This window comes from Nyctereutes procyonoides, unplaced genomic scaffold, assembly GCF_905146905.1.
Source record: "Nyctereutes procyonoides isolate TBG_1078 unplaced genomic scaffold, NYPRO_anot_genome, whole genome shotgun sequence".
In the NCBI taxonomy this organism is placed as follows: domain Eukaryota; kingdom Metazoa; phylum Chordata; class Mammalia; order Carnivora; family Canidae; genus Nyctereutes; species Nyctereutes procyonoides.
In genome coordinates, this window is record NW_026575051.1 from 2,734,142 (window position 1) to 2,761,837 (window position 27,696).

Genomic DNA, 27,696 nt, shown 5'->3' on the forward strand with positions numbered 1-27,696 from the left:
GACTGGGGTGTCGCCAAAGCGTTTGAGCGGTCGGGGTGAGGGCAGCCCGGGTGGCGCAGCGGTTTAGCGCCGCCTTCAGCTCAGGCCCTGATCCTGGAAGCTCGGGATCGAGTCGCACGTCGGGCTCCCTGCAGGGAGCCTGCTCCTCCCTCTGCCTGTGTCTCTGCCTCTCTCTCTCTGTGTGTCTCATGAATCAATAAGTAAAATCTTAAAAAAAAAAAAAAAAAGAGGAAGGGACCAGAGGTGGCTGTAAGAGCCTGTGCTCCCTTGCCAGGGGGACCCGTGGGGTAGCAGGAGACACCGTGTTGGGAGTACAGGACACAACTTTATTCCCGCACGATTAGACCCGCTTCGGTCTAACTGACCGTCCTCCCTTGGAGGCCCCCAGTCCGAGCTGCCACTTCCTTCCTCCAGTAGTCACTTCGTCCAACACCTGCTTTCAAATACAGAGGACGAAAAAAGGACTAATGTCTTGCGTTGAGCGCCCTCCAGTGGGCACCGGGCCTGTGCGGGAGCAGGACCACGCGGTGGACGCACCGGCACGTTCCTGCCTCCGAGGAACCGGCAGTCCCGGGAGCGGAGACAGGCATCTAACAAGGATTCGCGCCATCATCCAAATGCAAGTGTGGTGAACCGCACAGGAGGGACACGCGGCGGTCTGAGGGGATGAGGCTGACCTGGTCTGCAGCCCAAGAAGGGCGAGGGGTGGACCTGACATAGGGAGCAGACAGGGAAGGTGGGAGCCACTGGAAAAGAGAAATGGCGTTCGGTGAGATGAACACTGAGGGAAGGGCTGGAGGGCACCGGGTGGGGTTGTAGGGGCAGGCAGCGGCTCCAGCCCCGGAGATGCGTGGCAGGACAAGAATGGGTTTGGCTTCTAGGGCACTGGTTCTCAGGTGTGGCCCTTGTCCCAGAGATCCTGGAGACTATTTCAGTGGGTGTGCAAAGTTAAGACTATTGGTAACAATACTAAAATGTTCCTTGCCTTTTTCACTCTCTCCAAAGAAATGCACCCTGGAGCTTTCCAGAAGCTGCACGCTGATATCCTTGTCCTCACAGCTAATGGAACATGTTCTTGCATATTCTTTTGTTAAATTTTTCTCCGTTGTAAGTTCTGGTAGCATAAATATCTGTAGTTTGTCACCCACGTAACCAAAAGCTCTTTAGCGTCATTGACACTTTTTAAGCAGTCCTGAGACTTAAAGAATTTGAGAACCACTGCACTGCCTTAGCACTCTAAGAAAGGAAATGCTACAGATTTGTATCCTCTGAAAAAGCATTCCAGCCGTTCTGTGGAGAGAGATTGGAGGGAGCAAGATGATGGTGTACGATTTGGGGGAGCTACTCCAGTAGCTCAGGCCAGAGATGGTGGCAGCTTCCCCAGGATGGTGGTGAGTGGCCTCACTGTGCTTTCTGGAAGAAAAATAAAACGAGGTGAGGAATTCCAGGTTTTAGAAAGAGAGGTGAAATTGAAATGCTCATGATCAGGGGCACCTGGGTGGCTCAGTGGTTGAGCACCTGCCTTCAGCTCAGGGCATGATGCCAGGGTCCTGGGATTGAGTCCCACATCGGGCTCCCTGCATGGAGCCTGCTTCTCCCTTTGCCTGTGTCTCTGCCTCTCTGTGTGTGTCTCTCATGAATGAATACATAAAATCTTTGAAAAACGAAATGCTCACAATCAGTCCAGAGGTAAATGAACCCTCGTGAGCACAGAGGGCGGCAGAAGAACGGTCTCTGTGGGTTTTCTGCTTGGCACACACAGCACCGAGTGATTTTGCCTAATCCTCCCAACAGCCCTCTGAGGCTCTGCTGTCTGTACAGTAGCCACCACCCACATGTGTCTGTGCAACATTCGAAATGTGGCCAGTCTGAACTGACAGGAGCTGACAGTTCATTTTTTTTTAAGATTTTATTTATGTATTCATGATAGACACACAGAGAGAGACAGAGACACAGGCAGAGGGAGAAGCAGGCTCCATGCAGGGAGCCCGAGGTGGGACTCAATCCCAGGTCTCCAGGATCACACCCTGGGCTGAAGACAGACGCTTAAACTGCTGAGCCACCCAGGCTGCCCAGGAGCTGACAGTTTAAAAGAAGCACCTGTTTTAGGTGACTTAGAACAGAAATACTAAAATTTCTTATATTGATTACATGTTACATGATAACATTTTGGATATATTAGATGAAATAAATGGTATTATTAATATTACCTGTTACTACCTTTTTATTGTGGCTACTAGATTATTTAAATTAACATACGTGGCTGGCATCATACTGTCGGACAGTGCTGCCTAAGTCATTTTTTTATCTTGACACTCAAGGAACTGAGGTATGAAGTAGAATATTTAAGGTGGCAGGAGTTAACCCAGGTCTGTGAATTCCAAGTTCTGCCCCCCCCCCCCCATGCCAGCAGGCTCCCTCCATGGGTGAGAAGTTCCAAGAGGAGCTCAAATGACAATGGAAAGAAAAGGAAGAGGCCTGTTACCTTCTCCTTTGGATCCTTTGAAGTAGACCTGGAGGCAGCTGTGGAGAGAGATTAAGAAGGGTTGGGATGGAGGTGTGGTATGGTAGAGGGATAGGTGTCAGGCTTCTGGGAGTAGGCAGGGACTGTCACTGTGGCAATGAGAGTCACACTTACCCACCCAGCCCAGCGCTTTGATGAGCCCAAGGAGGAGAAAGGCAGACAGGAAGAGGCCCACGCTGTCCTCCAGGGAGGGCCCAGAGAGTCCTGGCAGGTGGAAGTGGGGAGAGTAAACTCTGTAGTATCCTCCTGGACCCCTGGACCCCCACCACCCCACCCCTGGCTGCTCGATTACCCTTCTGGCTCCTACCTGCCACCTCCAGGGTGACTTCTGCACTGCGCCCCAAAGTGGGCAGGGTGGGGTGGTGGACACGACAGGCGTAGCGCGCTCCATGGTGCTTGGCTGTGACTGGGATGGGCTGCAGGTGCGCAGAGAGGCTGACAGAGCCATCTGAGTGGTGGCGCAGGCCGGAGAGCCAGCTCTGCCCCTCAGCCTTCTGAAAGCTGCCCTCTGGGCCACCCCGGAGCTCCCATTCCACCTCCAGGCCCTTGGCAGGATAGAAGCGGGACACAAGGCAGAGCAACTCGGGGGGTGCCTCCCCAGGGGCAGCCCAGACAAGAGGTGCCGGTGTCAAGGATATTTTGGGGGGCTCTGGGGAGAAAATAGGAAAGGAGCATGGGGGAATCAATCCACATTTATCTCTATCAGTTTGCCCTATGGCTTCCCCCAAACTGAGGTGGTTTGGTTTTTTTCTTCCAGGATGGGGAACCCACTGTCTCCCCACTGGTGCTTCACAGGAAACCCCATGCTGAAACCCATATTCTCAAGGATCCTGTTCCTCATATTTGGGAACCTTCATCCCAGTCACTTAAATTCCCAGGGACCTCTACCCATTGCCTTTCTGATTCCCAAGGATCACAGTCTACCTCCTGCCGTTCACCCAGCACCCTCTTCTCCCCCATCCTTCCTCCATTATGGTATGGCCATTATCAAGTGCCCACCTTTGCTTTACCCATGGGGATCCCTGTACCCCAACTCACTCTGTACAGAAAGCTCCAGGGCAACCTGCCCTTGCAGGTATGGTAGGTGTACAGTGGCCAGATAGGTGCCCTCCTGGAAAGGCTGTACTGCAGGCAGCCAGAGGGTCCCGTTTCCAGTCCATGGACCCCATGGATCATCATCATCCCAGGCAGCAAATGCCACTGCCCCGTCTTGGGCAGCTGGCATCTGCTCATGCAGCCCTGGAGTTGCAGCCAGGAGTAGGTGCCCTTTTCCCAGGTGCTGGCGTCGCCATTCCAGCCCAAAGGGAGGGGGACCTGGGGCCAGAGAGGCAGCAGCCTCAGAAATGGAGGGCATGTAGGCAAATTTCAAGTCCAGCAGAGCATCTTGTCCCAGTTGGATCCGAGCGGTGGGGTTGTGGGTGAGGACAGTCAGCACAGCTGGGGAACAGGAGGAGAGGAGGGAGTAGAATGGGCATGAAGGAGAGAAACAAAGAGGAAAAAAATAGAGAAACAGAGTTATAGGAGTATCCAACTCAAATTCACCCACCCCTCAGAGGACCCCTCCTTTTCCGATACCAAACCATCTTCTAGTCTTTCTTCTAGTCTTCCCTGCAAATCTCCTTTGTTCTGGGCCTGCGTGCAACCCAGAGCGGCTACACATGAGCAGACAGGTCTAGAGATGATTAGGAGCAGTGAGTGGATACAGCCTTTGAAGGCTGGTCTGAGCACCCAGCCCACTCAAGTTCTGGGGACAGTGGGCTCTGAGTACACTTCCAACACAGCCTGAACCAGTCTGGTCTCCATGCACCACCCGTGAAGAACCAGGCCTTTCTTGGTTTGCTGGTAAAGACTGTGATGACTCAGGGCTGTCAATCCTCTGGTGCTGTATAGAGTACTTACTGACTCTGGAAGGTTCTGGCTCTAGCCTAGACCCAAATAGACATCTATGCTCTACTGAGGCAGGGTATGCCAGTTAAGTGCCTGGAGCCCGCCCTCCCTGGTTAATCCCAACTCTGCCGCTATTTATATGACCTTGTAGGCTAGTTATTTTTTTTTTTAAGTTTTATTTATTTATTCATGAGAGACAGAGAGGCAGAGACATAGGCAGAGGGAGAAGTAGACTCGATCCTGGGTCCTGGGATCACTAGGCCAGTTATTTCATGTTGCCATGGCTCAGCTTCATCTCCTAAATAATGAGATAATAATATGATAATAATATGTATCTCATGGCATTGTAATGCAGGTTAAATGATTTAATGTCTCTTGTTACCCAGATTTATTCAGTTCCTGATTCTGGATAACAAAGACACCTATATGTGAAAGGTGCTTAGAACAGTGCCTAGAATACAGTAAGTCCACCAAGTGTTTGCTGGGATTACACCTAACCATCTGCTAGACCAACTTAATGTGCCCCAACTCAACAGCATCTCTGCAACATTCCCTCACCCCACTCCAAAAGTCCACTCTCCCTGCCTTGTGGAAAGATCACCACCAGCCCCTACTCTGGACGCTAAGGGAAAATACTTGGAGTCACTAATTCTCTCACTCAACTAATACTTACTAAGCACCTATGATACTCAAGGTAGAGGATAGCAGTGAATGAGACAGGCAGTCCCTGCCCTCATGTTTCTTACAGTCTAGTAAGGGAGACAGATGAGCAAATTGCCAAATATAACATACCACCTGCTGTCCCCACCAGGCCCTAATTGTCTTCCAGATAGATTCTCACCTCTGACTCCAACTCAAGTTCTCACCAACATTTGTTAGGACAATGACAACCTCCTCTTGGGTCTTCCTTATCTTCAGTCTCTCTCTTCTTCAATCCATATTCTGCACAGTGTGACTACAAGTCTAAGCCGGTCACATGCCTGTTTAAAAAAACCGAGCTACCAGGATGCCTGGGTGGCCCAGCGGTTGAGCGTCAGCCTTTGGCTCAGGTCATGAACAGGACCCATCTTTAGAATATGCTCCATCAATGTTAGGTGTTGCTGTTTTAATTACTGCCACCATCATCCTCATGGACTTGCTGGGTATCTCAGCAAAATCATTCCATCTGTATTTTTCTCATTAGTCCAATGATCTGACCCTTGCCTACCTTTGTAAGAATCAAGTAAAATAGGGGATCCCTGGATGCCTCAGTGGTTTAGTGCCTGCCTTTGGCCCAGGGCGTGATCCTGGAGTCTGCTTCTCCCTCTGCCTCTCTCTCTCTCTCTCTCTCTCTCTCTCTGTGTGTGTGATTATCATAAATAAATAAAAATTTATTTAAAAAAAAAAGAAATAAAATAGCAGGCTTTTGGGGAGATGGCACGTGCCAGCACATACACACATTATTATACATAAGACTTCTGATAGTTCACTGTCACCTATAAAGCCCAGATCTCAGGGTATTTGATGATCCAGCCCAGGCCCCAACTCACCTTTCCAGACTTCTCTTGCACCCTAAGAACTGGCTCCAAAGAATCCCTTTCTTGAAACTAGTAGAAATTCTAATCATAAGGCCTTTCTTTGCTTTGGTCTAACTCGGGTCCCTGCCTATTGTCTCCCAAACATCTAAGTATTCCATGTCCCTCAAGGTCAGTTCCATAACTACTTCTTCCCAGAAATGTCAGTCCTTCCTGTAAAAGTAGTCTTTCTTCTCTTGTGACACTGTAATTTTTAATCCTAGTTTAACTCCTACAAGGTTAAACTTCTCCCAACCTCATGGGACAGTTTTTGTTCAATAAAGTAAAACCAGGGGTGCCTGGGTGGCTCAGTCGGTGAAACATCTGCCTTTGGCTCAAGTCATGATCCTGGGGTCCTGGGATCAAGCCCTGCATAGGGCTCCCTGCTCTGCTTCTCCCTCTCCCTCTGTCTCCTGCTCCTCCTGCTTGTGCTCTTGGTCTCTGTGTCAAATAAAGAAATAATCTTTTTAAAAAATAAATAAAAATAAAATAAAATAAAATAAAAAATAAATAAATAAATAAATAAAAAATAAACTTCATTTCCCAAAATCCAGACACATACTTTTAAATTATTACAAATGATTCATGAGATGAATAAACAAAATCCGAAGATTTTACAGTTTAACCCTCAAGCTAACAGTGCTCTTTAATGTGGGTTGAGGGAGCAATTTTAGACCTGCATCCCACAAACCTGTCTTGAAAAATACAAATGTTAAGCACAACAGGGCCAGAACACGAAGGAAATCTGTACCTGTTTTTACAGCCTGCATCACAGAGGTTTTTGCTTTTCTGTTAATAAAGTGAACGGTAGACAACTATTATAAAGTGTTAGTGAAAAAAAATGTAAGCTCAAATTTAATCAAGTTTCTACAACTGTCAATTGGCAGGAAGTATGGAGGACAGGAATAAGAGGAAAATGACACAATGAGGAGACAGTTGACCAAAGACAGAACATGGGAAGTTCTGCTAAACAAGTGATAAACCACTAGCATTTAGGGAGTGCAGGGCAATTATAGAATAAAGGAGACTTGGGCAGCCCGGGTGGCTCAGTGGTTTAGCGCCACCTTCAGCCTAGGGTGTGACCCAGGATCGAGTCCCACGTCAGGCTTCCTGCGTGGAGCCTGCTTCTCCCTCTGCCTATGTCTCTGCCTCTCTCTTTCTCTCTCTCTGTGTCTCATGAATAAATAAATAAAATCTTTAAAAAAAAAAAAGAATAAAGGAGACTTAGACAAAATTGCTGTGAACTGAGTTCTGTGGGACCCCCTCAAGTTCGTATGTTGAAGCTTTAATTCCCATGTGACTATACTGTTGACCCTTAAACAACACAGGTTTGAACTGCAATGGTCCCCTTATATGCGGGAGTTTTTGTACAGTACAGTACTACAAATGCATATTCTCTTCCTTATGATTAATTTTCTTAATAACTCTTTTCTCTAGCTTACTTTAAGAGTACTGTATGTAATATATGTAACATATATGTGTTAATCAACTGTTTACATTATTGGTAAGGTTTCCAGTCAACAGTAGGGTATGAGTGGTTAAGTTTTGGGGGAGTCAAATGGATTCAGATTTTCGACTGCTGGGGGTGGGGTCAGTGCCTCTAACCTCCCACCATACACACATGCACAGTTATTCAAGAGTGAACTGTATTTGGAGACAGGGGCTGTGAAGAGGTGATCATGGTCAAATGAGATCATTAACACAGGGCTCTAACCTTATATGCTGGTGTTCTGTTAAGCAGAGGAAGAAACAGCAAAGTTCACTTTCTTTCCTTCATGTGAGGACACAGCCAGAAGTGGCCATGTGCAACCACAACGGGAGAGCTCTTATCAGCCACCAACCCTGAGAGCACTTTGATCTTAGACTTGATCTTGGACTTCTAGCCTCTAGAACTGTGAGAAAATAAATTTAAGGTATCCAGTCGATGATATTTTGTTATGGCAACCCAAGCAGATGCAAGAACCAAATGTAAAATATAGAGACCTGTTTGGTTTGCTATGACAATATTTTTTAAGCCCTTATTTGATAGAGATGCTTACTGAAGTACTTATGAATAAAATCATATGGTGCCTGGTATAAATTTCAAAACAAGAAAATAGGTGGGAGGAGGGTCAGCAAAACAATGTGGTAAAGCCTAATAACTACACAAGTGAGTGGGTGATTGGTCTATGGGGGTTCATTAGACCATTCTCTCTACTTTCATGTGTCTTTGAAATTTTCCATTACAATGTTTTAAAAGAACAATGAGATTTTAAAAACCATACACGTGAAGTATAGTAGGACAGTGTATTTGTCAATAAACATTTTGAAGTATTTGATAAGAAATACTGTATAAATGTATATTAGGAAAAATACCAATGATCTGTGCCCCTAGGAAGATTCCTTTTTAAAATTTACATTAAAACAACAACTTTCATTTTCTTCAATCTCTAATCAAGTAGAAATGCTTGAAAAGGAAGACCGAGCACAGCAACTAGTTTTTACCCCCAGGTTTGGGTCTATAAGAAGCAGAAAATTGTCCCACTGGGCACTCCTACGGCTCCTATCTGCACTTCTCTTATGGCCCAAATTGTCTTCCACTCTACAATTAGCCATTATAAATCTACTGAGAACCTTCTTGAGAGCAGAATCTACATCTGATCACCTTCGTGACCCTTAAAAGTGCCCAAGGCCACCTCAGAGATTCTGATTTAATTCGCCTGTTGTGGGACAATTCAGTGTCATTTAGAAACTTCCAAGACAGGGGCATGTGGGTGTCTCAGTTGGTGGTTAAGTGTCTACCTTTGGCTCAGGTCTTGATCCTAGGCTCCCTGCTCAGCGGGGAGTCTGCTCTCTCCTTCTGCCCTTCTTCCTGCTTGTGTTCTCTCTCTCAATAAATAAAATCTTTAAAAAAAAAAAAAAAGAAAGAAAGAAAGAAAGAAAGAAAGAAAGAAAGAAAGAAAGAAAAAAGAAAGAAGAAAGAAAGAAAGAAAGAAAGAAAGAAAGAAAGAAAGAAAGAAAGAAAGAAAGAAAAAGAAAGAGAAACAAACAAAAAAACTTCCAAAAGGACTCTTACTTGCAGCCTGGATTGAGAACCAACTGGGGCCTAATTTCTCCTTGGTGCTAATAAATATTGAACCGGTGAATTAATTAACCAAGTGTCTCCCCTGAGAGTCACAACGACAGAAAAGCAGCAGGAAATAGCATCCACATTTTACAGTTGGAAAAACAGACTCAGAATGAAAAGCCTCTTCTCACCCCCACCTCAGTGAAGCCAGCAAGCCTGGGAGATACTCCTCCCCACTGGAGAGAGCTATGATCCCCATAGTTTGCCTCTGCCCTGCCCAGGGTGAGGCCTGGCAACCAAGAACGGCAATGTAGACAGAGGTGATGGGTGGGTGCTGAGTCCCTTTCCCTGGTCCTGTGGGTGATTCACTCTGGGGGGGGGGGGGGAGTGGGAAGAAGGTAGTCCTGGGGAAGGGAGGGGTTAGCCTGCCAGTTGTGCTGTGTTGTTTACAAAAATCATACAAGAGGCATCTGGCTGGCTCAGTCGGAGGAGCATGTGGCTCTTGATCTCGGAGTTTTGAGTTTGAGCCCGGCGTTGAGTGCAGAGATTACTTAAATACATATATACATACATAAACTTTAAAAAAGCTCACAGGACTGCGAGAAGCCAATGACTCTGTTCATATCCTACCCACCCTCTGCCATGAGAAGGGTGAGCTCCGAGGTGCCCCATTCTTTTTTTTTTGTTTAAGATTGTATTTATGAGGGCAGCCCCGGTGGCGCAGCGGTTTAGTGCCGCCTGCAGCCCAGGGTGTGATCCTGGAGACCCGGATCGAGTCCCTTGTCGGGCTCCTTGCATGGAGCCTGCTTCTCCCTCTGCCTGTGTCTCTCTCTCTCTCTCTCTCTCTCTTTCTGTATGTCTCTCATGAATAAATTTAAAAAAAAAAGAAACACACAAGTAGGCAGAGAGAGAGAAGCAGGCTCCCTGCCAGGCAGGGAGCCTGATGCAGGGCTGCATCCCAGGACCCTAACCCACTGACCCACCCAGGAGCCCCCTAGGCACCCCATTCTTGCTCTATCTGCCCATTCTCTCCTGCCTCAGCTCGGCAAACCGCCTTGCACCGTGCAATAAGCAGCGCTTGCAGTGGGAAGCTGTCTCTCCGGCCCAGTGCAGCCCCACCATTTGGCGGCCACAGACTCAGGGCATCCTCACGAGCCATGGAAAGGGGCTGGCAAGGAAGGCCCACGCGCTAGAGCGCGAGAGCCTTTGCTCTGCGGGGTGCCACAGTTCCAGATGCGGGCACGGGCGGGGCTTGACCGGTAGTTTCTGAAACAGGGTTAACCACCAAGACGGCAGTGTCTACCTAGCAGGACACAGATCTGGGAGGAGAAGAGAAAAAGAGTTCCTTCTTTTGGGGGGCTTCTGAGCCCCTCAACCCCATCCCCATACAAGTTCCTCAAGGTAGCAAGGAGTCCGACTCTGTCCGAAGCCCCGCCCCCAACAGAGGGTTGCGCTGGTTTGCCCGAAACCCCTCGCGAGCGAGAAGCGGTGGCGACCGCAGCTCTAATCGCAGCGGAACCGCCTCGCTTTACCAATCAGGAAACGAAGCCCCGATTGGGCGAGGGGGCTCGCAGCGCGAGTCCCGCCAGACCCAGGCCCTCAGGGGCACGCGCTCCTCCCACCTCCCCTCCGCAGCTACCTGTCGCCGACGTGAAGAGCGCAGGCTCGGGCTGAGGCTCGGACTGCGGTCTCAGGAGGCTGGAGAGGCTGAAGATCGGGCTGAGCACACTGGCCATGAGCCACGCCCCGTCCAGCGCCCGCGGGCAGCTCCGCCCCGGGGTCAGGCCTCGGGCCCACCTCGCCGAGGCGGGCAGCGGGATGAAGCGGCTGAGCTCGCAGTGGGGCGGGGGGGCGTCCGAGGGGTACCTCCTGACGGCGGCCTGGAGGGTTCCCGCGGGGTCTGTGCGCGGAGAAGGGAGTCGGTGCCGTCGTTCCCGCCGGCAACGGGCGGGGAGGGCAGCGTCCCGGGAATTCCAAACGCACAAACTGCCCGGTAGCGAGAGTTTAGAGGCAATGCGGCAATCTAACCTCACTTTACAGGGGGAAACTGAGGCCCGAGGTCACAGCGCGACCTCAAGGGCAGGGACAGAGCGGAGGGCGAGTCCGGAACGACTCACCGTGCACTTTGAGGTAGAGCTCGGGTTCCAGGTCCGGCCGCGGGGGTGGAGTGCCCGGGCCCTGGCGCAGCAGCAGGGCCGCGGGCTTCTTGGCCAGGCGGCCCCCGCCCGCATCCTCCACCATCCAGCACTCTATCACCGCCGGGCCCGCCGAGACGGCCGTCCCCAAGGCTGCGGAGAGGGGCGCGGGTGAGGGGGCGCCCCACGCCCTGGGTCCGAGGCTGGCGCGCGGTGGGCTCCCCTCCCTCCGCCCACCCCTGGCTCTCGGGCAAAGGGTTTCGGGGTTCGCTCACCCGAAGCCACGGCGAGGAGCAGAGACAGGGGCTTCATGGCGCCGCGATCAGCTCAGCCCCGGAGCTTCCTCTTCCCCCCCTTTCACTTTCGCTTTCCTTGAAAGGGCGGGGAGAGGCGGAGGAATACCCCCTCCGGTCGGGTGAGGGCACGTGGGCGGCAGGTGCTCTCCGCACCTGCCAGGCAGGGCTCCCCAAACATTATCTCCGGCTCGGGACCGGAGACCTCAGCCCCGCCCCGCCCTCTTGGGCCACAAGACACCACCCAGTCCAAGAGCCCTCCCCAACCCTAGGCTCTCCCTCCGTCCCCACCACCCCACCAATCCACTTCCCGGAATACGGAGACTCCGCCTTCCCCCACCTGCGCCGGGTCCCCAGCAAACACAGAGGGGCTTTCGGTAAGCCGAGTGAAATGACCAATAAATATTTTAATCACTATTTAAAAAAAATAAGATTTAAAATAAAAACCTTATATTCTTACGTCTTCACTCCCTCCTCAATGAGAATCCAGTTGGGGTGGGGGGGCTCAAGGAGAGATCGGAGGGATGAGGGTAGAGATATAGGGCACGTCCTTAGGGGAGTGGGGTAGGTGCTAGGACAAAGGCCTGGTCCCCACAACAACACAAACACAAACTTCAGGTATAGACTACAACCATCTGACCCTTGACCCTGTGACTCCGGGATGCTCCATGGTCCCCCTTTCCCTCCCCCCCACCATATGCGTCCTAGTCTGGAGCTGGGGCTTCAGTGTACCCATCTGAGGGGAAGGAAGGACTTAGTTCCGGGGATACTTCGTGGGAGAGCGACTGAGGAATGGAATGGAGTGGCTAACGGTGCAATATGGTTCCCCCTCCAGAATATATACAAGTCTGTAGAGATAAGGAAGACATTAAGTGAGGCGGAGACCACCTGAGGGCCACTTGAGGCCTGACTCAGCCTCCCTGTTTCCTCAAACCGGAAAGCTACCTCCAGAGCTGCCCCTTCAGTTTGTTCCTCCACCTCCACCAAAGCCCATCTCCACCTTATGGACGCTGGGTGGGGACCAGACCCTGCGGCTGGACTGGGGCGTGGCCCCACTTGCCTCGTCACCGCTGCCCCCGCCCACTCCAGGGGACTCTCTCTTGAGGGGCAAGGTTGGCCCGGTGGGCCCCCCGGGTCCTGGCCCGCCCCCGCCCCCGACCAGGCGGTGCCGGCGCTCACAGTGTCCCCGGTGGCGCATGAAGCTGTCTCGCCACATGAACTTCTTGGCGCAGACACCACACTCGTAGGGTTTGAGGCCTGTGTGTGTCTTCATGTGCTCCGTTAGGTGGTGCTTCATCTTAAACTTTTTGTTGCACACGGGGCAGTCAAAGGGCCGCAGGTTGAGGTGCATGTTCACGTGCCGATCTCGCATGCTCTTGTGTGAGAACGCCTTCCCACAGTGGCACAAAAAGATCTTATTCCCATCCCCACTGCCTGTCCCTCCGGGGGTTCCCCCAGGGCCACCAGGCATGCCCAGGGCCCCTGACGATGTGCCCCCCAGGGTCACCGCCCCGTGTTCAGCCTGGTTCCCTGGTGGCTGGCCTGGAGCCTGTGAGGAGGAGGAAGAGGAAGAGGAGGACGAAGATGATGGGAAAACCAGGATCTGGTTGCCCTGCATGTCTAAGGGAAGCAAGGGCCTCGGAGGGTGGGAGGGGGCATAGGAGGAAGGGGTTGGCCCCCCTGAATCATCAAGCCCTGCTCCAGGACCCCCACCGTCATAGGAGCCAAAGTCATTGGAAGACTCGCAGAAATTGACCTGCTCCTCTCCCTTGTCCGGAGGCTCAGTCAGGGTGCGGACATCACTTATGCTAAGGGTGGCCTCCCGTCCTCCCGCCTCGGGAACCCTGGAGCCACCCCCCAGCTCTTCATCTTCATCATCCTCACAGGTCAACACCAGGTCTTCCTCCTCATCCTCTTCCAGATCTGGGTCTTGGGGAACCAGGGGTGCTGGTGCTGGGCTATTTCCACCCCGCTTCACGTATACCCAGTGTTTCTGTGGCATGATGCTGGGGGGTGCATAGGTGGGCCGCCGGAGCCCAGCCCCAGGAACCACAGGACCCCTCTCGTCCCCGCCGTCATGGCACAGCTCATCTGCCTCCAGCAGCAGCTTCCCAGAGGTAGCCCCCCCACTGCCAACCACAGGGGCTGGGAATACAGGGCCACCTCCTCGACGCTCCCCGCTGCCCACCGCAGAAGCTGGAAATGCCTCTTGGGAGGAAGATGAGAAATCAGTGGACTCTCGGGGGCTGAAGTAGTTGCTGCTGCTGGGGGACTGATTCTCACTGGCCCGGCTGGAGGCATGGGAGCGCACGGAGCCCACGGTGGCAGGGACCACAGTGGCCCCACTCCCCGATGGGACCCCAGCACCAGGAACAGTGGCAGAGGTGGCTGCAGCAGTGGTGATGGTGGTGGTGGTGGCTGAGGCCCGGCCTTCACGGAGGAGTTCAGTGCACTTATCCACGATGTGCCACATTTGGAGCACCGACCCCACCGTGAGAAAGTTGACAATGTCAGCAGCAGCCATGCTGAGACGGCCAGTGTAAGCCGAAGCCAGGACAGTCTCGAAGGCGCCTGGGTCCATGACGCTGGGCAGCGAGATGGAGGTCATGCCCTTGAGTAAAACCTGGTCGTGGAAGTAAGGGGAGGAGGCAGCCAGGACAGCACGATGAGCCCTGAACTCTCGGCCCTGCACACGGATGGACACATCGCAGAGCTGGCCCTGTAGCCGCTGCTGATTGAGGGACTCCAGAAGGGCACTGGTCACCTCAGGAAAGGACACGTGCACCACTGCAGCTGCAGGCAGGGGCAGTGGGGGCGGAGCCAGTGACAGAGGCAGAGGGAGTGCTGCCCCACTGGGAGAGAGAGGAGATGGCTCCATGGCGTGGAGGGAGAGGTTACCCCCCCAGCCACAGGAACAAGGGAAGGAAAAGGGCGGCCGGGGGGGTCTCTGGGAAGAAAAAGAAAGAAGAAGGATAACATTCCATAATGACACAGCCCTTCACTTTACAGTTTAAAAACATGTTCACACCCTTTTTCTGAGTAGTTCCCCACAACACCCTAAAGTAGGCATTCCTCTCAACCCTATTTGACAGATGAGCAAACCGAGGCTCAGATTACGAGATTATCCAAGATCACACAGCCAGTAACTGGCAGTGCCAGCAAACGCAGAGGTCCTGATTCCAAATGCAGTGCTCCTTCCTTGGATATTAAGAGAAGTAAGGTACTCTTGGGGAGTGGGGCGCCTCTCCTCAGAACTCCCCATTTGCCTGAGCGCCTGACTTTCCAAAATCTACCTTACTGGTGTTTTGCACCCTTTTCTTGGAAGGGGGCAAGTCTGTTCCTGTACTAAGAACATCCCTCCCTCCGGGTCTATGCCCCCCAGCTCTTTCGCGAGCCAGAGCCCCCCTTTGCCCCCCGGCTTACCTCTAGCCCCGCCCCTTCAAGACACGCCCCTTGGGCTTTCGGCCCCGCCTCTTCAAGACCCACCCCCGTGGCCCTCTCGGCCCCGCCCCTTGTCTACCCCCGCCCACGCTGGACCCCGCCCCCCTCTGCTCCGCCCCAAGCGCTACTTCGACCTCCTCTCCCACCCGGAAGGCGCCCCCAACCCCGCGCGTCCCCGCTTACCGGGCCGCGCGCCCCCGGGCCCCCCCGCCCCTCACTCGGCGGCCAGAGCCGCAGCCTGGGCCCCTCCCGCCGCCATCTTGCGCCGACTCCCTCCGCCCTCCGCCTCCGCTCCGCCTCCCGCCCCTCCGGCTTTAAAGGTACAGGCGGGCACCCCTGCCCGTGCCACTAGGCAATACTCGGCCGACTCGTCCACTTCTCCTTTAAAGAACAGCTGCCTCATTCCACCTTAAAGGTACCAGGCCTCTTCTGCCGCTGAAGAACTCAGGACTTGGTGGTTCGGTCGAAGCACTCATTCCCCTTTAATTCTGTAAGCCTGCCCTTCCCATTGGCGAAGGGTCTCGGCCGTCGCTGCTTAGGCCCCGCCCCTGAGCAGTGGCCATTAGTGGGTTTGCGGGATCTAATCGCCCAGCTGTCCCAGCTTCTGACAGTCCCCCCCCCCGAAGTCCCGCCCCCTTCCTCCGGGCACGGATTGGCCAAGTAACCTTGAGTCGGCCCCTGATTGGCCTTTTTACTCCTACCGCTCGAGGTGAGAAAAGTAAAGCGAGTTCGGGAGGCTGAAGCAAGTTGATTTTTTTTTTTTTTAAGCGCCTGGCCGAGGGCTAGGGGAAGGTCTGAGGGCGAGGGAACTCCCGGAGGCCAGCTGAAGACAGGCTTCAAAGGACAGCTCCAAAGGGTAGCCCAGGGCCAAGGTTAACCCTGAGCCAGAGAACAACTGGTGCCGAGCGGTGAAGGACAAGGAAAAAGACAGGGATACAATAAGAAAAGAACTTTATTGTTTATTAATGTTTCTGTGTAAAACTTAAGTTTTTGTTGGTTTTTTGTTTTTGTTTTTTAAAGAAACACCACTAAAAAGGGGATTAGCTCAGTCAATCCCTTCCTCAGTCATCAGCTTCCCACCATCCTCCAAATACTATCCCAAAACACTTTGGAGGCTGGGAGTGGGAGGAGAGGCAGCTAATCAGAGTCTGAGAGCACGATGATCTCCTCTGGATCGCACTGTGTGGCCACACTCATCTGCAGGGGAGTGAGAGACAGAGTCAGAAAGCAGCGTTGGGAATATACGGGGAGGAGGAGCAGAGGAAAGGACTTATCCGAGATTAAAAATTGGGGTGAGAAAAAAAGGAAGAGAGAGGATGTGGTGTGTGCAATATTCAGATGGAAAACCTGAAACTGAACAGACAATGAAAGAGAATTAAGTCAGGGAAAAACTGCCTCCCCCTCTTACCTTGTAGGTACCAGGTCTGGAGGGCTGTGAATGAGGGGTTTGGGACAACCGGGCTTGAGATGGGCTACAGAGGGAGCTGGTCACCAGGCCATGGCTAGGAGAATCCACCCTCGTTGAGGAATCCGCAACTGGGGCCATGGAAGTCAAGGGAGAAGGTGGGCTGGGCAGAGTAGGTATCTTCCTTCCATTATTTTCATGCACTGACCTTTGCCTTTCCACATAGCTAGGGACAGAAACGCAAATATGTAGGGAGGTATGGAGAGCCTGAGGCTAGAGGGGGAGTGTCCAGTTTCTCCCAGCAGACCCAGTTCCTCAATATTCCTCTCAGAAAGCCCCCTGTAATGTCTCCTTGGCCTCCCTATTCTTCCTCCTTGTTGTTGTTACCTGTTTCCTAATGGCTCTGCTCCAGTTTCCTTCTCCTTCCGAGACTTCTTGCAGGGGGGACAGGAATCTCCCCAGGTGTGAGGCGACACCCCTCCATTGAAGGAAGTGGAGGTGACCATGGCTGCTCCATTCTCCAAGACAGTGGTGAGAGGTTCCTCTGACTGCTTCCTGGAAGAGGAAATGTCCCTCTCCTCAGGGGAAGGGGTAGTATCCAGGGGCAAGGCTTCGATCTCTAGCTCAAAGAGCTGAGATATAGGGCTCTCTTCCTCCAGGAGTAACTCCTCAAGGTTTTCTCCATTGCTCTCAGCATCTATGCTGGAGGGGGCCAAGGGCTCTTCTGATGATGGTGACACCGTGAATTCTTTGTTTTGCTGCTCTTCCATAGACCTGCTGATCCCTTTGCTAGGTTCCAGATTCTTTTCAGTGGAGATCCGTGGTGGGGACATAGGGCTCTTGTCTCCATCCTGACCTGGAAAAGAAGAAAAGAGGGGAGAGGGAGCATGAGAACTTGGGGAAAGAATATTGCTGAGAGTAAGAGGAAGAAGGGAAGGGTCTCAAACAGGTGGTTCACATCCAACAGAATAGAGGGAACTGACACAAAAAGGGACTGTTCTTGACATACCTGCCTCCTCCTCCTCCTCCTCCTCCTCTGCATCGTCCCCCTGACCTTCCTGCATCTGTTCGAGATCCTCCTCCTCTTCAGAATCTGTGGCCTCCTCTTCTTCTTCCTCTTCTTCCTCCTCCTCTTCCTCTTCACTTTCCTCATCTTCTTCATCATCTGTCTCAGGCTTGGAGGTGGTAGGGCACTCCTGGGATGCCATTCCACTAGGGCCCTGGGGGGACAAAGGAGTTTCTCTAAGGAATCCCTTGCCCCAGAGGATCTGGTTCTCGTGTTCCTTCCACACTCTTCCCCCTCAATGACCCTGAAATCCTTGTTGGCCAGTGCAAGGAAAGGACAAGGTCTGTCTGAAGGGTTTATCCCTTCCATACCTCACCAGAATCCAAGGAGGCTTTGAGGGGGTCTGTAGAGTGGGAAGAGGTAGCTTGGGGAAGCCGAGCTCTCCTCTTCTGCCTCTCACCCTCCTCACTCTTTTCTTGCATCATTGCATATTTGGAGATGACCTCATCCAGCCGGCTCATAGCCAAGCTCCGGTTTTCTCGCAGGCGCCGGGCTAGGGCAGGATCTGACAGTGCAGGGTCAATGCCTACATGAGAAGATATAAAGTCAGAGTACTCAGCCCAAACCTTAGAAGAAGGGACTAGAGAGATGCTCCCTCCACCAAACATCTGACATACAAGGGTTACCAGTAGGCATCTCACTAATCCCTACCTGGCCTGTAGTCATCTGTGAGGTGACAGCCAAAGTTGTAGATGAGATCAAGGTGGCGTCGCTCCTGTAACCTGATGCCCACATCTCGGAAGGCATCCTGAGCCATGAGCTGGAGCTGCTGTCGGGGAAGACCAAGACTGTGCCGAGCAGCTGCCTTCTCCACAGCCCGCAGTACATCTCCATAGTCAGGGAAGGTATCAGGCCCTGGTTTGTTGATGAGCCGCTCAATGCGCCTGTTAACCTCTGGGTAGCGGGTGCCGCGATAGGGAATGCGCTGCTCTATGACACGGCCCGTCAGGGAAGAGCAGTCTTTGAGCTCACAAAGCCGCCCAAAGAGGCGGATCAGCTTACGCTTCAACCTTGCCTCCTGCAGGTATGTGGAGTCTGGATCGTCCAATTCTGAGAGATCCAACTCTTTTTCCTGCAGCCGCCGGATCTCTGCCACATAGAGCGCTAGCAGCTGCTCCAAGCGCTGGATCTGCCGCCGGGAACCACGGGTCCTTGGTGCCTCAGAGGCAGTGGTCTCGGCATTTGTGGGGTCCGAGGAGGGGTCTGTGGGAGGGTTATTCCCAGAGGGTTCACTAGAGGTGGCAGCAGGGGCCAGGTTCAGCTTCTTCTTGGCTGAATGGGCCTTGAGAACAGTGCAGAGCTCATTAATGTAGACATAGAGCTTAGCTGGCCGGCTCTGGGCCCGGGATAGGACCCGAGAGAGGATGTTGCAGAACTCCGCCGAGGCCAAAAACAGAGAGTGGGCACGCTGCTGCCGGTTATAGAGGAATGGGACCACCTCAGGGTGGTCTGCTGTCTGCATCTTACAGAGTTCAAGGAACTGGAGGTTTCAGGAGAAGAAGGGAGGGGGGAAAGAGACAAGGGGAGGGGTTGAGAGAAAGAAGGCAAGGCGGGATTAGTGGGGAAGAAAGGACTACAGAGCCAGTCAGCCATCCCCCTCCCTGGGGCACAAGAATCTTCTCCCCTAAAGCTCACCTCTTCAAACAGCTTCTCATTCTCCAACTTGTAGCATTTCTTGCCGCCAGAACTACTGCTTCCTCCAGCCCCATGGGGCTGGGAGGAGCCAGGGGCTTCTGCCTGGGGTGAGGCCGGATTGGGGGGTGGGTGGGAGGGCCCTGGCTGAGCAGCTGCTTCATCTTCGTCATCATCATCCAGCACGATGATGCTGTTAGCGGTGGCCATGGGGGATCAAATCCCCCCGGAGGAAGAAAGTGTTGGGGATTTCGGAATTCCTGCTGGAAGGGGATGGGGCCTCAGAAAGAGCCCCTCCAGCATAGCCCCTCCCTTCATCTCACACATTTTCCAATCTTCTTGGGTTTCAGTAACACCCAGCCCTGCTCAACAGTGTCCTCACTGCCTAACTTCAGCAACCACTAGTACCAGACACGTTTCTGGCCTTTCACTACCTGAAACCACCTGAAAACCTTAAGTCCCCACCCCCAGCTCTACCCCTTCTGTCGAGATCCAGTCTGTTTCATTTCCCCACTATCTCTCATACTTGCCGAGTTGACTCTTCCAATCTCTCGACCACCTCCTGCACGTGTGCACTCTGGATTTCCTCGACATTCCCTCGCACAGATACCACATCCCCGTCAGCACCACCTCACCAGCCTTCCCCCTTTCACTCTCAAACACGTCAAATCCACACCCTCATCCCATCCTGAAGGATCACCCCCAACTCCTAGACTCTCAGAAGCGAAGGAGGTTCTCTCCCAACAATCCATTCCCCTTTCCCCTCCTGGGATTATTCTCACATTCCACCCTCTGACGGGTCTCCTCAAACCGGGGCGTTAGGTTGGAGAGATCTCACCTCAAGTCCCCTCCCTCTCACCCCACCCGAATTCCCCCATTCTCTCTCTCTGACCTGTAACCGATTGTGAGCCCAGTACTGAGCTCTCCGGATTCCTCTCAGATCCCAACCCCGCATCCGACCCCTTCCCCCCGAAAGAGCTTCCCGCCAAGTCCCCCTCCCCCAGTTCAGCCCCCGGCCGCCCCACTCCCCTTCAGGGACTGGAAGGAAGGTACCACACAGCTTGCCCCTCAGACTCAGCGCCTGGGACTCCCCAGTACCTCTCCCTCGACATTCCCGCCCCTGCCTTCGCTCCCCGCACGGTCCGGCCCCCACCTCAGAAACGGTCTCTCGAGGCGACCCTCGCTGCTGATCTCAGAACCTCGCAGGGTTCCCTCCGCCTTCCTTCCCCCACTCACCGCAGGCCCTTCTCTGGACCGGAAGTCGCCGAGTTTCCGCCTACGGACACCTAGACGCGGCCATATTGTCGTACGGCGCCCGGCCCCCCTGCGGCAGGAAGTGGCGGTAGGCCCGCCCCCCCGCCCAGTGCCGCCCACAGAGTATGCCGCTCTCTTTCCTGTGACCAGTAGAGGGCGGGCTTGCCCCCGCAGGACGTCCCAAAGTACCTGGCGGCCGCCATCTTGCCGTACGGTACTGGCTACGCCCGAACTCGGGGGCGCCACCGACGGAGCTCTTTCCGCCCGGTGCTTCTGCGACTCCACCAATCAGAAACTTCCTGCATCCAGCCCAACCGCCGGCGGGTCGCGTGCTGGAAGGACTGAGCCACCTTTCCAAGTAGGGGAGGGGGGGACGGAATAGGACAGCTAAGGAATTGGGCCCTCCAAGACTGTGCAGGGGTGCATAGGAGAGCGAGAATCTCCTAAGAGGGAAAAAACCCTCTTCCTTCCGCTGGGCCATTGACCAGCCTTCCGGCGCCGCTTTCCTACCTGCCAGGTACCCTTTCCGCGGCTTCATCTACTGCGCCTGCCCCTTCCTTTCTGCAGGCTGCGCGCTCCCTTGCCGCTGTCCAGCAGCTACTTCTACTTCCCCGTGCCCACACCTCCCAATAGTGAAATCATAACACATGCATACAAACGAGCACAATTCGCTACACAAATTTGTTGTTATTATTATTATTACTATTGTCATTGATTTCGTTTTAAGCGCCTCCAAGGAACTAATAACCAACCCAGCAGGTGAGACCTAGGTGGTTCTCCGTTCCTTTCTGGTGGGGTGCCCGAGGTGCAAGCAGTGATGACCTGGAGGCCGTGCCTTGTCCAGGAGCTCCAGGGCCATAGGACCGCGATGTGGGGCGGGGGCTTTGAGGAGAATCTGTGCAAATTGCCGCTGTTGGATGAAATGAGACTTGTAAAATACCTTGAGTCTCCACTGGTCTCTTCCTCTTCCTCTGGGAGAGCTGAGAAAAGAACGGGGAGACGAGAAACCAACTTTGACGCCCCCTCGCCCACACCCGCACCTCACTCAACTTTAAAGAGGCCGGAAGCACTCATGGAGGCCACGCTGGGTCCAAATACGAGCTTATGGGGAAGTCACACCGGTTAACACGGAGATTCTCCTCCCCTGCGTCACTTTCCACAAGTGGTGAGTATCTTGCCACTTTCTAGGATCACAGAGTACCAGAACCTCAAACCCTCACTTCCATTCAAGAATCCCACACCATATGTAAGCCTACAGTCTTCAAATTAGGGAACACGAAAACTCCCCAAAAGGGTACGCAGACTTAGGAGACATAGGAATTTAATTTCCAGATTCTCGATTTTCCCAAAATTGATCTGAGTAAATGCCTGCAAGTAGAGGTTTTCTTTCTTCCGGTTCCCTTTTATAATAGACTTGCTCCCTCTTAAAAAAAAAAATGCATGCAAGCATACCTCATTTTATTGTGCTTCACAGATATGTGTTTTTTACAAATTGAAGATTTGCATCAAGCAAATCTATCAGTACTATTTTTTCTTTTTTTCAAGATTTTATTTATTTATTCATGAGAGACACAGAGAGAGCTGAGACAGGCAGAGGGAGAAGCAAGCTCCCTTTGGGGAGCCCAATGCGGGACTCAGGGTCACCACCTGAGCCAAAGGCAGATGCTCAGCCACTGAGGTGCCCCTAAAGATTTTATTTTTAAGTAATCTCTATAGCCAACATGGGACTCAAACTTACAACCCCCAAGATCGAGAGTTGCATGCTCTACCAACTAAACCAGCCAGGCGCCCTTACTGGCATCCTATTTCTAGCAGCATTTGTTCATTTTGTATCTCTGTGTCACATTTTGGTAAGTATTGCAATATTTCAAACTTCTTCATTACTTTTATATTTGTTACCGTGATCTGTGATCAGTGGCTTTTTGGTGTTACTATAGTCTTAGTTTTGGGGTACCACAAAAATGACACCTATATAAGACAGCGAACTTAATAAATACTGTGTGTTCTGACTGCTCCACTGACCAGCTGTTTCCCCATCCCTCTCCCTCTCCTCAGCCTTCCCTATTCTTTAAGACATAACAATATTGAAATTAGGCCAATTAATAACCCTACAAAGACCTTTAAGTGTTCAAGTGAAAGGAAGAGTCACCTGTCTCTCACTTTAAATCAAAATCTGGAAATGATTAAGCTTGGCAAGGAAGGCATGTTGAAAGCATGAGATAGGCTGAAAGCTAGGCCTCTTTTGCCAAAAGTCAGGATGTGAGTGCGAAGGAAAAGTTCTTGAAGGAAATTAAAAGTGCCTCTCTAGGGATCCCTGGGTGGCGCAGCGGTTTGGCGCCTGCCTTTGGCCCAGGGCGCGATCCTGGAGACCTGGGATCGAATCCCACATCGGGCTCCCGGTGCATGGAGCCTGCTTCTCCCTTTGCCTGTGTCTCTGCCTCTCTCTCTCTCTGTGACTATCATAAATAAATAAAAATAAAAAAAAATAAAGATAGTTTAAAAAAAAAACAAATATCTAAAAAAAAAGTGCCTCTCTGGTGAGCACATGAATGATAAGAAAGAAAAACAGCCTTATTACTGATATGGGGGAAGCCTGAATGGTCTGGATAGAAGTCAAACCAGCGACAACACTCCCTTAAGCTACAACCTGACTCTCAGAGGCCCTAAGGCTAAGAGAGGTGAGGACACTTCAGAAGAAAAGTTTGAGGCTTGCAGGGTTGGTTCATGAGGTATAAAGAAAGAAGCCATCTTTGTAACGAAGTGCAAGATGAAGCAGCAGGCACTGGTGCAGAATACGTAGCAAATTATCTAGAAGATCTAGCCGAAATAAGTAATGAAAGTGGCTACACTAAACAACAGATTTTCAGTGTAGATGAAACAGTCTCATATTGGAAGAAGGTACTATCTAGGACTTCAATAGCTAGAGAGAAGTCAGTGCCCTGGCTTCAAAGCTCCAAATGACAGGCTGACTCTTGTTAAGGGCTAATGCAGCTGGTGACATTAAATTGAAGCCATTGCTACTTTGCCATTCCAAAAATCCTAGAGGCCTGAAGAATTATGCTAAATCTTCTCTGCCTGTGCTCTATAAATGAAACACCAAAACCTGGATGACAGCACATCTCTTAACAGCCTGGTTTATTGTTAATGCCTACTGCTCAGAAACAAAGACTCCTTTCTGTTAGTGCTTATTAAAAATGCACCTGGTCATCCAAGGGCTCTGATAAAAATGTACAATGAGATTAATGTTTTCATGCTTGCTAACACAGCACCCATTCTTCAGACCATGGATCAAGGAATAATTCTGACTTTCAAGGGTTATTATTTAAGAAATACATTCCATAAGGCTATCATTGGCATACATAGTAATTCTTCTAATGGATCTGGGTGAGGTAAATTGAAAACCTTCATGAAAGGATTCATCAGTGTAGATGCCATTAAAAACATTCATGATTGGGATCCCTGGGTGGCGCAGCGGTTTGGTGCCTGTCTTTGGCCCAGGGCGCGATCCTGGAGACCCGGGATCGAATCCCACATCGGGCTCCCGGTGCATGGAGCCTGCTTCTCCCTCTGCCTATGTCTCTGCCTCTCTCTCTCTCTCTCTGTGACTATCATAAATAAATAAAAATTTAAAAAAAAGAACATTCATGATTTATGGGAAGAGGCCAAAATATCAACATTAATAAGAGTTTTGAGAGAGTTGATTTCAACCTTCATGGTTGACTTTGAGGGGTTCAAGACGTCAGTGATGTCAGTGGGGGAAGTAACTCCAGATATGGTAGAAATAGCTAGAGAACTAGAATCAGAAGTGCAGCCTCAAGATGGAACTGAATTGGCTGTAATCTCAAGATAAAACTTCTTATGGATGAGCAAAGAGAGTGTTTTCTTGAGATGAGATCTACTCCTGATGAAGATGCTAAGATTATTGAAATGACAACAGAAGACTTAGAATATTACATAAAGTTAGCTGATAAGGCAGCAGCAGGGTCTGAGAGGATTGACTCTAATTTTGAAAGTTCTTCTGTGGGTAAAGTCCTATCAAACAGCATCACATGCTACAGAAAAATCATTTGTGAAAGGAGTAGTCAATTGATGTGGCAAATTGCATTGTTGTCTTATTTTAAGAAATTGACACAGCCTTCAGCAACCACTACCCTGTTCGGTCAGCAGCCAAAAGCACCTAGGAAAGACCTTTCACCAGCAAAATGATTAAAACTCCCCAAACACTCAAACGACGTTTGGCATCTTTTAGCAATAAAGTATTTTTTTTTTTTGAGAGAGAGTGCATGCATGCTCATGGGGAGGGAAAGAGAGGGAGAGAATGCCAAGCAGGCTCCACACCCAGTGCAGAGCCCAATGCAGGGCTCCATCTCATGACCCTGAGATCAAAACCTGAACAGAAATCAAGAGTCAAATGCTTAACTAACTGAGCCACCCAGTTGCCCCACAATAAAGTATTTTTCAATTAAGATATGTATATTGGGTTTTTTTAGACATAATGCTATCACACACTTAATAGACTACACTATAGTGTAAACATGACTTTTATATGTACTGGGAAATCAAAAATGTTCCTTTGACTTGTTTTATTGCAATATTCACTTTATTGTGGTCATCTGGAACCAAACATGCAAATTTCCAAAATATGCCTGTAAATCATGAAATCTTACCTTGTCTTAAATACAGAAACATATAGTGGGGCACCTGGGTGGCTCAGTCGGCTAAGCATCTGACTCTTGGTTTCGGCTCAGGTCATGAACTCAGGGCCCTGTGACCAAGCCCTGCATGGGGCTCCCTACTCAGCGGGGAATCTGTTTCTCCCTCTCCCTTTTCCCCTCCCCCCAGATTATGCTTTCTCACTGTCTCTCAAATAAATACATAGAACCTTTAAAAAAAATAGCCTATTTCTTTCATCAAGGTACCATAAGCACCACCTTTCCTATCTCATTAAAAATGTACTTCTAATTTTTTAAAAAGAATTTATTTATTTATTTATGAGAGACACGGAAAGAGAGGCAGAGACACAGCAGAGGGAGAAGCAGGCTCCCTGTAGGGAGCCCAATGCGGAACTCGATCCCAGGACCCTGGGATCATAACAGGAACCAAAGGCAGACACTCAACCACTGAGCCACCCAGGTGCTCCTAATTTTTAATTATTTTAAAAATGTGTGCAATCTTTAGGCCATTTAATCAGTTCTGTCCTCATAATAATTGTGATATGGAGAAGTTTAAAAAAAAAACTTTGCTGTCCGTGGTCACAAGAAAGGAAAATACTTTGCATTTCAGTTAATATATATATATATGTATATGCAGGGAAGTATGATAGATTGGTCAATAAAAGACTTTCACATATAAAAGCCTAAAATTGTCTGTAGGGAAGTGGACTGATAATAGGTGTTTGAGGAGAAAAGATTCATGAAAGAAGGAAAGGAATAATCCCAATTGTTAAGAGCTTGTTTATCTTTTATAAATGAGTAGTGGTGACTATCCGGTCACTCTGATATTACCATTCCCCTGGACATTTAAAGGGTAATATGTTTTATTTTTAAATGTAAATGTTTTGGGGGTGCCTGGGTGGCTCAGTCGGTTAAGTGGGTGCCTTCCGCTTGGGTCATGATCCCAAGGTCCTGGGATCAAGTCCCACATTGGGCTCCCTACTCAGTGGGGAGCCTGCTTCTCCCTCTCTCTCTGCCGCACCCCCCCACTTGTGCTTTCTCGCTCTCTGTCAAATAAATAAAATCTTTTTAAAAAGTGAATGTTTAAAAAAAAAGTGAATGTTTTTAATATGCCAGAAATTACATCCTTGAAACAATTTTAATTTATGATGAAAATTTTTAGATGGCTCCTTAAAAATATGCAAGAAGTACAAACTTTTTCAAAATTATTTTCCAGAGTATAGGTGCAAAAAAATTTAAGACAGCTGCTCTAAACTATCCAAGTGTCCCCTGCACAGCCCCCAGCAGTCCCATTTCCCTCTTGCCTCCCCTCTCACCTTTGTAGCAGGGGAAGAGAATATTTATAGGAAAGGTGGTCACAATTCCAGCTCCTCTTCCTTCTGAGGTGTTCTCAGGAGCCAGTCCCCAAACTTTGTCCATGGTAGCAGCCACAGCAGCTTACAAACAGCCTCCAGTGTCAGTAGTGTCAGGATGAGAAACAGGAAGACAAGGAAGGCTTTGTCCAAGGCCCGACGGAAGGGACTCCTTGGAGGACAGGGACCCTGGGCAAATGCCAGGAACACATCCTCCTCGTCCACATCACCTTCCTCCTCAGCCATACTAACTCATAGTCTGAGAGCTGACAGGATCAGGGAAGACTGGGATGGAAGCCCTTGCTCAGCAAATCGAGGATTAAGGGGCATGGCCGCAGCAAGTCTTACACCTGCTGGGCCTGACCCTAATTCCCCCACCAAAGAGAGAGAAAGGAGAGAGAAGCCTCTGAGCCTTTGAAACCATCATATGATCATCCAGTGCAATGTAAATGGTCCGGACTAACTGATACATAAAGGTTGTCCACCTTTACTGTAACTGTGACCTGTCAACTGAAGGCCCAGCTGAGAGCTATGCAAGCTGGTCCAGTCATGTCAGGTCCCTAGGCTCAGGGCCCAGCGTCTTGGGCCCCTACGGACAAAGGGTGAACAAGAGGAGCTAGTATGAGCCAGTAAGCCGCTGTCAGCCCATTCCAGCTGTCCAATGGGAGGTGAGAAAAGGCCTAGGGGAACTGAAGCGGGGGTGGAAGAGCAGCAGCAGGCTCCAGCCTGCACAGGCCTACCTCTCCCTAAGTCTGCAGACCCGTTGAAACCCAATGCACTCTCCTCATTTCTGGGCTATGCTGTCCAGAGGCCAACTATAATTGGAGGGCAGGGGCCCAAGGGAATGTCTGTAAAAAGACAAAGATGGTGACTGGTCAGCAGAGCCAGAGAGTAATTAGGACTTAAGTGTTGGGGCAATAATGAGAGCAGGAGTTCTGAGGAAGAGTTGCTAACTGGGAGTGTCATCCAGGAGATTGTCACTGGGGCAAGGGTTGAAGGCCATTTCTTGTCCCTGTTACCCAGGCACTGGCCGGAAAGTCCATAACAGAAATGGAAGCCCAGTGGAGACCTGAGGACCCCCCCCACCCCTGCGATAAGTGGGGCAGGGGGTAGGTAGGGCAGCCAGCAGAGGAAGCAGTGTGTGGTGGTAGACCTCATACCCGGAGCCTTTAGGGTCTCTTACTTACCTTAATAGGAAGACCTTGTTCACCACCGAAAGGTACAAATGATATCACAATCTTATGTAGAGTCAACTTATGTTATTATTTGCTGTTGCCCCAAGAGGGCTGTGTTAAGAGTCAAAAAACCTGGATGGGTTCAAACAAATTACTTTTGAGGTGTGTTAAATTTTTGTTTAGTATATGTACTGACCAAGTGAGGACTTATGTTAAATTAATTCAACAAGGAAGCCATTAGACTGAGGTGGCACTAATGG

General features: G+C 50.9%; 4 protein-coding genes across 8 annotated transcripts; all 4 read right to left on the reverse strand.

The window, feature by feature from the left end:
* Nucleotides 1-243: 243 nt before the first annotated feature.
* TAPBP (TAP binding protein) lies at nt 244-11,649 on the reverse strand. 2 transcript variants are annotated; one of them, XM_055330610.1, is made up of 8 exons: nt 11,421-11,648; nt 11,128-11,298; nt 10,650-10,910; nt 3,563-3,961; nt 2,832-3,173; nt 2,639-2,728; nt 2,486-2,523; nt 244-1,413 (listed from the first exon to the last, which is right to left on the reverse strand). In XM_055330610.1, the coding sequence occupies exons 1-8, from the start codon at nt 11,455-11,457 to the stop codon at nt 1,402-1,404; spliced, it is 1,350 nt and encodes a 449-aa protein (XP_055186585.1). In that variant the 5' UTR covers nt 11,458-11,648; the 3' UTR covers nt 244-1,401. The 2 variants fall into 2 exon arrangements, with proteins under 2 accessions (XP_055186585.1, XP_055186586.1); XM_055330611.1 differs by lacking the exon at nt 10,650-10,910 and having other exon boundaries at nt 11,421-11,649.
* A 176-nt stretch (nt 11,650-11,825) lies between these two features.
* Nucleotides 11,826-15,126, reverse strand: ZBTB22 (zinc finger and BTB domain containing 22). Its single transcript, XM_055330192.1, has 2 exons — nt 15,063-15,126; nt 11,826-14,385 (listed from the first exon to the last, which is right to left on the reverse strand). The coding sequence occupies exon 2, from the start codon at nt 14,314-14,316 to the stop codon at nt 12,400-12,402; it is 1,917 nt and encodes a 638-aa protein (XP_055186167.1). The 5' UTR covers nt 14,317-14,385; nt 15,063-15,126; the 3' UTR covers nt 11,826-12,399.
* Nucleotides 15,127-15,813: 687 nt separating this feature from the next.
* On the reverse strand, nt 15,814-20,241 carry DAXX (death domain associated protein). Of its 3 annotated transcripts, none has more exons than XM_055329518.1 (8): nt 20,219-20,241; nt 18,986-19,245; nt 18,002-18,830; nt 17,662-17,876; nt 17,294-17,504; nt 16,672-17,140; nt 16,288-16,510; nt 15,814-16,076 (listed from the first exon to the last, which is right to left on the reverse strand). In XM_055329518.1, the coding sequence occupies exons 2-8, from the start codon at nt 19,190-19,192 to the stop codon at nt 16,017-16,019; spliced, it is 2,214 nt and encodes a 737-aa protein (XP_055185493.1). In that variant the 5' UTR covers nt 19,193-19,245; nt 20,219-20,241; the 3' UTR covers nt 15,814-16,016. The 3 variants fall into 3 exon arrangements, with proteins under 3 accessions (XP_055185493.1, XP_055185490.1, XP_055185491.1); XM_055329515.1 differs by having other exon boundaries at nt 20,136-20,226; XM_055329516.1 differs by lacking the exon at nt 20,219-20,241 and adding an exon at nt 20,136-20,216 and having other exon boundaries at nt 18,986-19,242.
* A 625-nt stretch (nt 20,242-20,866) lies between these two features.
* On the reverse strand, nt 20,867-26,845 carry SMIM40 (small integral membrane protein 40). Of its 2 annotated transcripts, none has more exons than XM_055330598.1 (2): nt 26,226-26,845; nt 20,867-21,146 (listed from the first exon to the last, which is right to left on the reverse strand). In XM_055330598.1, the coding sequence occupies exon 1, from the start codon at nt 26,505-26,507 to the stop codon at nt 26,265-26,267; it is 243 nt and encodes an 80-aa protein (XP_055186573.1). In that variant the 5' UTR covers nt 26,508-26,845; the 3' UTR covers nt 20,867-21,146; nt 26,226-26,264. The 2 variants fall into 2 exon arrangements, with proteins under 2 accessions (XP_055186573.1, XP_055186572.1); XM_055330597.1 differs by having other exon boundaries at nt 20,867-21,216.
* Nucleotides 26,846-27,696: the final 851 nt, after the last annotated feature.

Coding starts and splice junctions, on each gene's coding strand:
- TAPBP (XM_055330610.1), bottom strand. CDS start 11,457: ATGAAGCCCCTGTCTCTGCTCCTCGCCGTGGCTTCGG. Junction 11,299..11,420: donor GCTCCTCGCCGTGGCTTCGG/GTGAGCGAACCC, acceptor CCCTCTCCGCAG/CCTTGGGGACGGCCGTCTCG. Junction 3,174..3,562: donor CCTGGAGCTTTCTGTACAGA/GTGAGTTGGGGT, acceptor TTTTCTCCCCAG/AGCCCCCCAAAATATCCTTG.
- ZBTB22 (XM_055330192.1), bottom strand. CDS start 14,316: ATGGAGCCATCTCCTCTCTCTCCCAGTGGGGCAGCACTCCCTCTGCCT.
- DAXX (XM_055329518.1), bottom strand. CDS start 19,192: ATGGCCACCGCTAACAGCATCATCGTGCTGGATGATGATGACGAAGAT. Junction 17,877..18,001: donor CACAGATGACTACAGGCCAG/GTAGGGATTAGT, acceptor CTTCTCATGTAG/GCATTGACCCTGCACTGTCA. Junction 16,511..16,671: donor GCAGAGCCATTAGGAAACAG/GTAACAACAACA, acceptor TTCTGTCCCTAG/CTATGTGGAAAGGCAAAGGT.
- SMIM40 (XM_055330598.1), bottom strand. CDS start 26,507: ATGGCTGAGGAGGAAGGTGATGTGGACGAGGAGGATGTGTTCCTGGCA.